At 55.9% G+C, this 8,717-nt stretch overlaps 1 protein-coding gene, 1 long non-coding RNA gene and 1 other non-coding gene across 6 annotated transcripts; 1 reads left to right on the forward strand and 2 right to left on the reverse strand.

Moving 5' to 3' along the window:
* Nucleotides 1–2,178: 2,178 nt before the first annotated feature.
* Nucleotides 2,179–7,513, forward strand: RAB26 (RAB26, member RAS oncogene family). 4 transcript variants are annotated; one of them, XM_053554378.1, is made up of 9 exons: nucleotides 2,179–2,452; nucleotides 3,451–3,561; nucleotides 5,430–5,471; nucleotides 5,553–5,619; nucleotides 5,751–5,803; nucleotides 6,075–6,140; nucleotides 6,250–6,306; nucleotides 6,400–6,486; nucleotides 6,586–7,513. In XM_053554378.1, the coding sequence occupies exons 1-9, from the start codon at nucleotides 2,258–2,260 to the stop codon at nucleotides 6,619–6,621; spliced, it is 714 nt and encodes a 237-aa protein (XP_053410353.1). In that variant the 5' UTR covers nucleotides 2,179–2,257; the 3' UTR covers nucleotides 6,622–7,513. The 4 variants fall into 4 exon arrangements, with proteins under 4 accessions (XP_053410353.1, XP_053410352.1, XP_053410355.1 ...); XM_053554377.1 differs by having other exon boundaries at nucleotides 6,410–6,486; nucleotides 6,586–7,511; XM_053554380.1 differs by lacking the exon at nucleotides 6,075–6,140.
* A 305-nt stretch (nucleotides 7,514–7,818) lies between these two features.
* Nucleotides 7,819–8,656, reverse strand: LOC128560852 (uncharacterized). Its single transcript, XR_008373162.1, has 2 exons — nucleotides 8,181–8,656; nucleotides 7,819–7,956 (listed from the first exon to the last, which is right to left on the reverse strand). It is a non-coding gene; the product is annotated as an uncharacterized LOC128560852 (long non-coding RNA).
* On the reverse strand, nucleotides 8,058–8,140 carry LOC128562981 (small nucleolar RNA SNORD60). Its single transcript, XR_008373660.1, has one exon. It is a non-coding gene; the product is annotated as a small nucleolar RNA SNORD60 (small nucleolar RNA).
* Nucleotides 8,657–8,717: the final 61 nt, after the last annotated feature.

An 8,717-nucleotide genomic window follows, 5' to 3' on the forward strand; every position in this document is an offset into this window, starting at 1 on the left:
TGACATCATGGCACTCTACTGAGGGTGGTAAAGTGAGACTTTGTCTCTACAAAAAAAAAAAAAAAGCTCCCTTCCCAGCTTGGCACCCGTAGCTCAGTGGTTAGGGTGTTAGCCACATACACCAGGACTGGTGGGTTCATACCCGGTCCGGGCCTGCTAAACAACAATGACAACTACAACAACAACCAAACAACAACAACAACAAAAAAAAACAATAGCTGGGCTTTGTGGCGGGCGCCTGTAGTCCCAGCTACTTGGGAGGCTGAGGCAAGAGAATCACTTAAGTCCAAGAGTTTGAGGTTGCTGTGAGTTGTGACGCCATGGCACTCTACCAAGGGCAACATAGTGAGAGACTCTGTCTCAAAAACAAACAAACAAACAAACTCTCTTCCCTGCCTGATCTCCCACTTTTTCTGGTTGCCTATCAGCACTACTCCCCAAAAAGGAGGCTGGACTTACAGCCCCACCCTAGAGCACCCAACCCTGACTCCTTCTAGTTTCCATGCCCTGGGTACGCCCTGGGCAGCAGCTAGCAGGAGGGTATGGGGAGTCCACTGGACCCTGGAGCCAGTGGGTGGCAGCTGCTGATGCCCCAGCTAAGACCCAGAGCTAACAGTCCTGAGGTTGTGGGAATGGATACCTGGAGCCCCCAGGGCTGCAGCAGTGGGAGCCCAGTACCCTCCCCCAAACCCATGACGCACACATCTGGGAACTGGCCTGGAAGATACAGAGGAATGAGACACGGCAAAACAGTTTGGAAGGCTCTAAAAGGTCTTCCCCAGGTTTGTCCCCAGTTCTGACAGGTCCCTGAGGAATGAGTCATCAGAGGAGTATGGCACAAATCTGCCACTGGACAGTTTACGTTCTCTGGAGCTAGAGTTCCCAGGGGCAAATCCTGGTTCTGCCCCTTCGTAGCCTGATGACCTTGCACAGCTCCCCTCACCTTTCTGGGCCTCAGTTTCCACACCAGTGCACTGAAAACCATAGCAGCACCTATCCCACAGGGGAGTTTTGATGACATGTTCTTGGCACACAGCAGGGCAGCCCTCAGTGGCCTCCTCTGTGCAGACTGCTACCAGCCCCTCTAGAGGAATCTCTCCCCTGGGGACTCTCTCCATTTGTGTTTCCTCTGGCCTTTGAGCCCTAGAGGCAGCTGATTATTTGGGCTCTGGGCCCCGCCAGCTGGGAGGATTGAGCCCCTGATCTCCCCTTAGCCCCAGGGGAGAGCTGTCATATCTTGGGGGACAGCCAGATCATTCTTCTGGTTCTCAGCCAGCACCCCACTTCAGGTGCACTACCCTCTGCTCCCCAGGTCTGACCACCTCAGACTCATTCTCAAGCCCCAGACCATTGTGGGCAGGTGTCAGACCCTGGAGATGTGTGCCAGGCACCACTGCAGGGTTTGAAGAATCAGCACTGGCCACCTTGGGGCCAGAATCTGGAATGGGAAGACCAAGGGGCCAGCTACAGCCTAGGGGAGTAGCCTCCCACCTTGCAGATCCCTGGGGACAGAGTCCCACAGGAGGGGACCTTCAGTGGGTGTGATGCTGGCTCTGGTACCTGCTTCCTCTCCCTCTTAGACCCGAAGGCTTCAGCCTAGGGAACAGAAGCTGTGGGAAAGAGTGCTGTGCCCATTCCGCTGTGCCCACTCTGTCCTGCCTCTGATGACCAGCTTGTCCTGGAGCCTGGGTTTGCTTGTCAAGCCTGTGAAGCCCGAGAGTTGGAGCCTCCTAGACCCGCCTGCCCTGGAGGGGACCCAGCAGGGAGCAGCAGCAGGCCAAGCGGCAGGCATCTGTGAGCGAGAAGGGACAGATCCCGGGTGCCCACCCCTGCAGGCCATGTCCCAGCACTCTTATCTCAGACATCTCTCTAGTCCCGGGTCCGCTGGTGCTCCTTGAATGGTACTGGGTTGGAGCAGCACGGGCTTAGTGGAGCCAGGCGAGCAGCGGTGGCCCAGGATCCAGCCTTCACCAGGCCCGCCTTCCGGCACCCTGGTGCGTGCCCCAAGGCGACCAGGGAGTCTGATCGCTGGGCTAGGCGGGTGGGTAATTTGCACTGCCGGGCTCCGCAGGAGGAGCCGGGAGGCGGGGCCTAAGCGGCGCCCAGGCTAGCTGAGCGGCGGGGGCGGGGCAAGAGGCCGGGCCCGGGATGCCGCCGCGGCCGCCAGAGACGGGGTTTGGGTCTGGGTCCGGCTCCGAGTGCGCGGGAAGAGGGACGGCCCGGGACACGGTGGGAACGAACTAATCGCCAGCCCGCTATGTCCAGGAAGAAGACCCCCAAGAGTAAAGGGGCCAGCGTGCGCGCTGCCTCAGCTCTGCCCGCAACCAACGGTCCCCGACTGGCTTGTCCCAGGACTGCGCACCCGGGCCCCGACGCGCCGCTCAACCGGCCCCCGCAGGCCAACCGGCCTTCGCTCGGAAGCGGCAGCGACTTATATGACGTCGCCTTCAAGGTGAGCCAGCCATTCCCGCTCCCCTCCACAAGCGCAGCAGGTGGAGAGCGGTCTGAGCCAAGTGGGGAGGGTCGGGGCGGGGGACGGTGGTGCCGGGCCATGGCGAATGGTAGCTGGAATGGCTGGCACAGTCATGGTGCGCACGCACACACACAGCTGTCAAGCCCAGGTTTGGGGTGTTCAACAGCTGGCAGGGCCTGTCCCCTACTTCCCAGCTGGCAAGGCACTGCAGACATCAGCGCCGGCGCTTCCTCTCCACGCCCTAGTGCCCTAGCTCTCTCCTGGGCCCCAGTCTCATTTCTCATTTGCTGCCTTCCCTCACCCCCAGGGTCTATGGGTCTTTTTTTCTCTTTTTTTGAGAGGAAGAGGGTAGGATGGGGGTTGCCAGTTGGGTGGGGAGCATTGTAGCCTTCCCCAGACGAAGGCAGATGTGTGCGAATTGGGGGGGGGGAGGGGTTCGGCTGGACCATCTTTGGGTTTGGGAGCATTTAGCAGTGGGTAGGAAGAGAGAAAGAGGTCCTGATTGTCCTCCCCTTCCACAGATCAGGCCTAGGCCCCTCTGAGGTCAAGACCTGACCCTGGCTTGGCAAATTCCTCCCAATCTGGGATTTGAAGTCCCCAGCACAGAGGCACAAGTCTCTTAGAAGGTCACCAGCTGCCACACCCATCTACTCTGCTCCCCAATAGGTTCCAGTGCTCCCCTCTCAATCAAGCAAGGTGTGGGGGTGGGGTAGTAGAGCCATGGATGGAGGCAGCTGTCCTTACCCCCTACTGATTGAGATGGTCCACAGCTTAGAAGGGGACCAAGCCTTCCAAAGGCATAAGCAGGGCATCCAGGCCAGTGGAGACTGGCTGCTTCTCCCCTGGGCCCTGCTGTCCTTGTTCTCCTGCTCCAGTCGCAACCTTTCTCTGGCCAGGCCAGATGCCCGCTCCTAGTGGGCCACTATCATGGTCCCTTTTGTCCCAGGCCTGACATTTGACTGTCCTGCCTGCACTAGGTCATGCTGGTCGGGGACTCCGGAGTGGGGAAGACCTGCCTGCTTGTACGCTTCAAGGATGGCGCCTTCCTGGCGGGGACCTTCATCTCCACTGTGGGCATCGACTTCCGGGTGAGAGTAGAGACTGATGTCCTGAGCCCTGGCCAGGCCCAGGAAGGCCTTAGACCCCACATCAACTCACTGCATCTTCCCAGGATGCCTGGGAAGCTGGTTCTTTGCTATCCCAGTGGTAGTACTGACAGGTTCAGGATATGGAGCTTCCAGCTGAGCCACCCAGATCCCAGGGTGAGGGTAGTTGAGATGGAATGCCTCAGACACTATCTCACTGCATCTGACAAGTTCCTGTCTTCCTGGCTCTACCTAGGGGACAGACTATATCCTGTGCTTTAGGGGAGATTGAGTGCTGGTGTCCCCAGGGTGGTAACAGTCAGAGGTAACTCAAGGCCCATGTCCACTCAGGAGGCCCGCACAGCTGTCCCTCTGTACAGAGGAGGTCCTAAGGTTGTGGGAGGTGCCAGGTGGCCTGCTCAGGTCCTACAAGAGGTGGCTGCAGTGCTGGAGCAGATACTTCACCCAGGACCTATGGGGGAGGGCTTCCAGGGCTGGCCTTGGTTAACATGCTGCCCTTGGGTGACAACATGGCCCCCAGCACCCTACACAGGGGTCTGCAGGGGCTCTGATGCCAGAGCCCCACACCTCTGCCCACCAGCCTTAATTCCTCGTGCTGAGGTGTTGGTGTGTTCTTAGCAAATCTTGGATTTGCATTTTTCTCACCCTTTAATTAGACACAGTTAGCAGCAAGATGGGAGGGAGCCCATTCCAGGGACAGAAAAGGGGGGATCCCTCCAGTCTGGGGAGCCATCCTCTATCCTGTTCAGGGGATCCAAGCCCCCTCAAGTCTTCTGGGATGAGTGAGGATTGAGGTGCCAGCAGTCAGGTTGGGTCAGACGGTGGTGGTTCTTTGTTCTGGTCCCCGCTTCCCCTCTAGCTCTTGGACAGGTGAGGCCTTGTAGTTTGCACCCTGCTAAGGGTGCCAGGGAAGGCAAGATGTCCTCTCCAGCCTCCTCCCTCGCCCAGCAGATGGCTGTGCCTGGCTCCCTGGAGACCCAGAAGCACAATGACAACAGGACTTGCAGGGAGGGAGGTGGTATATGTCTCCCTGCCTATCTAGTGCTTAGCTGAGAGGGCCTGGCTGGGGAACATCCCCAGGCAGCAAACACAAGAGGACAAAATGCCTACCAGGCAGTTCTGGACACTGATTACTGACTTGAGTCAGAGAGGTACAGACTCAGCCCTTGTGGAGCCAAGGAGAGGCTTTTAAATTAGAACACTTTTAGACAGACAATTGTCAGTGATTTGAAAGAATAGTTCTGGCACCTTGGTCATCCCCATTTTGCAGATGGGTAAACTGAGGCAGTGTTAGTAAATGGCCTGGGGTCACACTGGGTAACATTTCAAATAAGTGCAAGTGGCTCCAAGAAGTGTGTACAGAGCACATGGAAGGAAAAAGGCAGGCAGAAGTCTGCACTCTTTGCAGGAGAGCTGCTGAATTGGAAAGTGTGTACAGGGAAGCAGAGTGGCAGCCAGCGCTGTGCTGGAGCAAGAGACAGAAAGGGCTTGGCTTTAAAGGTCCTGGGGGACAGGGAGAGCTTCCAGGTAGGCAGAGAAAAATATTGGTCCAGCCTTGGTCACAGCTGGCCATAGTCCACTACCAGGGTAGCCATCTGAGAGGCAGAAGAGTCTGAGAACCCACTGTGTATGGGGCTAACAGAAGGGCTTTAGGGGGTTTGACCTACAGGAAAGAAGGAAGGTGGTCAGGACAAAAGCAGGTGGTGTGCTTAGGGGTAAAGCAATGGCTCAGAAACAACTTAGGGGCTCAGTCCTGGCTCCATACTGCCTCTCCCCCATTCCCCACTCTTGGGAGCCAGGCTATAGGGTGGTGCTAGGCCCTTGCTGGAAACTGGCTGGTTCTATTTCAGAACAAAGTTCTGGACGTGGATGGTGTGAAGGTGAAGCTGCAGGTGAGGTGCTGGAAGGGCCAAGTTGGGGGAAGGGGACACCAGGGAGGGGCTGGGCAGCCAGACCTGTGCCTGTTGCTGCAGATCTGGGACACAGCTGGTCAGGAGCGGTTCCGCAGTGTCACCCATGCCTATTACCGGGATGCTCATGGTAAGCCCATGGATGCATGGCCCAGCTCCCAGGGAGTTGAGACTATGGTCTGTGGGTACCCTGCTTGGAGGGTTATCTGAGCAAGAGGGTTTAGGTGACAGGGGATGTCCTCACTTGGCCTCTGCTCTCAGCACTGCTGCTGCTCTATGATGTCACCAGCAAGTCTTCCTTCGACAACATCCAGGTCAGTGGCCTCCTTCCTGGTAGGGCCTGACCCATCCCAACCTCCTCTATGCACAAACATATGAGAGTCCTTCTGGGACGGAGGTGGCTCAGGTCGAGTATGGGCTAAGGTGGGCCTGGGTGACATCCAACTCTCTTGAAGGGACTCCTTGGCTAAGTTATCTGTAAAGTTGGGTGCCCCTACTTGACCCATGGGGGGCACTTCTGGAGACAGGCAGAGGCCTTGGGGCAGGAGCAGAGCGTGCAGGGAGCACCAGCCTTTCCCCCTACAGGCCTGGCTGACAGAGATCCAAGAGTACGCCCAGCACAATGCGGTGCTCATGCTGCTGGGGAACAAGGTGGGAGGCCTGTCCTGTCCTCCCCAGCCTGGCCCCACAAAGAAAAGGTGATGGGGGTGGGTAGTGAGCCATGGGCCAGCTGTCATCAAGACCTCTGTGCTTGGGCCAGGTGGACTCTGCCCATGAGCATGTGGTGAAGAGGGAAGATGGAGAAAAGTTAGCCAAGGTGAGTTAGGGTAGGGGAGGTGGGTGGCGACGGTGCCCCTAAGGATGTGGAATCTGGGCCATCCACATCAGGCCACCAGCCGACTGGCAGCAGCTGTTTGCAGGAGTATGGGCTGCCCTTCATGGAGACCAGCGCCAAGACGGGCCTCAATGTGGACTTGGCCTTCACGGCCATTGCAAAGTAAGTCCTGGGGGTCACCAGAAAAGACCAAGCTCAGGGTCTAAACCCTCCTATTGGGGGTATAGGAGGCCATGTTGTTTTGTCACCCTTGCTCTGTAGGGAGTTGAAGCAGCGCTCCATGAAGGTTCCCAGTGAGCCCCGCTTCCGGCTGCATGATTATGTTAAGAGGGAGGGCCGAGGGAATTCCTGCTGCCAACCCTGAACCTGGCTGAGCTCAATCCCTGTCTTGGAAGTCTGTGCAGGTCTACAGGCCCTTCTGACCTTGTCACCCAGCGGCCAACCCTAAGGTGTCTGTTTCTAGGACCTCAGGTCTAACTTTACTCCTCCCAGCAGCAGCCTTGATATTCAGTCCCCACAAGTAGGTTTTGGAGCAGCAGCAGGCCCACAGCCTCCCTTCACTGGCTGTGGCCTTAATACCTTGCTCTCAAGGCCTGCATGTTGAACGGGTCTTCTGCATGAAGGAAGGAAATGCCTCACCAAGTGCACAGACCTTGGTCCAGCACTCTGCTGCCCTCTCCTGGGCACACTCAGTTCTTTGGCTAGGCCACTGGCTGGGCTGGCACATGTACCCCTTTGAAAAGCCATGTCTTTACCTGCAGACACTGCTCAGGTAGGGAGAGGACTCCTGCCCACACCTGGGACAGAAGTCTGCATCACTAATAACATCATGTATTTGTATGCCCTGGGAGCCACCTGCTCCCAACTCACCGATATAAGGCTCTGGTTCACCAGTCTTCTCATGTGACCCTGGAGGATTACCTAAAGCTGTGTGCTACTGTGAAAAGCATGTGGGCAGTCATCCAAATATCAGGAAACTAGGATTACCAGAGCAGCCTGCTGACCTGGAGATGAGGTCCCATTTACTCACAGCTGAAGTCTGTGTTTGCCAAGCATGCTCCACCTTGCACTTGGTCTTTTGATTGCAAGCCTTTGTTTTCAGTCCTAGTGAATAAAATTCTGTTTTCTAAATTTTCTATCTCATCCATTGAAAGAAATGCCAGTCCTCCCCCAACCCAAGGCTGCTTCCAACCCCAACGCTCTTTAAGAGCACATGGAGCTTAAGTGGTTTGTGTTTAACTTCACAATTTCCAACAATAGAGAAAGGAGCACTCAAGTGTCTGCAACAGAAGACTTCAAGACTCACACTGGGGTAAAGGCATAAAAAACAGTCCTTTTTTTTTTCTTTGGCCTTACAGGCAAAAATGGAGAAGGCAGTCCCAAGGAATTTCCATTATCATACCTCTACCCCTTTTCCACCATCGCTCCAGAGATGAGCCATCCCTCTGGGGTGCCAAGGGAATACTACAATGATGACGCTTTAAGAGAAAAGAATCAACTCACTGCCTTTGCTTTATTGTTAAGCAGCTCAGACACACACAGTAGCTGCCTTACCATCAAGTTTTCCTGTCCGCTGGGCCTCCTCGTTGAGATTAATTCAGATTCGAGGTCTGCTGCCGGGTCACGACAACCCTGAAAGTCAAACAGCGCGGAAATATAGAGGCCTCCTCTCCCCCATTTTGGGCAAGACCTATTTTCAATTCCAGACCCTCCCCATCAAAGATGCGCACCCTAAGCCTCAGTGTTGCAAAATAATCAGGCTGCACATGCAGCTTTCATACGAGGTGTCAGAAATTAGAGCAACTCATCATAGGCTTGGGACTGAATCGGGGAAACCAGGCCTGGCCCAGTCTTACCTGTAGGGCGCTGAAGGTCTGAAATTCGGGAAGGTACGTTTAAACTCTCAGGGCCAAGATGAGTTCAGGCCAAGACTGGATCCGGGGGTCTGGCTAGTCTGCAGGGATCAGGCTACCGCCAAAGTTCCACACGAAGCCCAGCTACTCCCGGAATTGTAACAAATCACAACAGGAACGGAACCAACTCGCCCACACCACGAAAGGATGGAAGAACGCTAGGCTCAACCTTTTATAGAAACAACTCACCTCTGTGATTGGGCACTCTTAGTTGAAGTGCCCGCCTTCCCTTGCCGCTGATACGCTCCTTGTCTCTACAGCATTATTTTCACCAATCGTGCCGTGGCATTTCTTTTGGAGGCGGTTTCTCAGGCCAAGACCCAGAGTTCCTCCCTTTTGTAGAGTCCATTGAGCCTAACTGTGAGCGACGGATACACATAGCCAATCAGACTCCGCAGTGCAACATAGAGTGATTCTGAAACGGCCAATCCCGCCCCGCAGCGACGGGACCGCCGGAAGTCGTAGTTTCTGAAGCTTTGC

This window comes from Nycticebus coucang, chromosome 12, assembly GCF_027406575.1.
Source record: "Nycticebus coucang isolate mNycCou1 chromosome 12, mNycCou1.pri, whole genome shotgun sequence".
Taxonomy (NCBI): Eukaryota; Metazoa; Chordata; class Mammalia; order Primates; family Lorisidae; genus Nycticebus; species Nycticebus coucang.

Coding starts and splice junctions, on each gene's coding strand:
- RAB26 (XM_053554377.1), top strand. CDS start 2,258: ATGTCCAGGAAGAAGACCCCCAAGAGTAAAGGGGCCAGCGTGCGCGCT. Junction 5,472..5,552: donor GTGTGAAGGTGAAGCTGCAG/GTGAGGTGCTGG, acceptor CTGTTGCTGCAG/ATCTGGGACACAGCTGGTCA. Junction 5,804..6,074: donor CTTCCTTCGACAACATCCAG/GTCAGTGGCCTC, acceptor TTCCCCCTACAG/GCCTGGCTGACAGAGATCCA.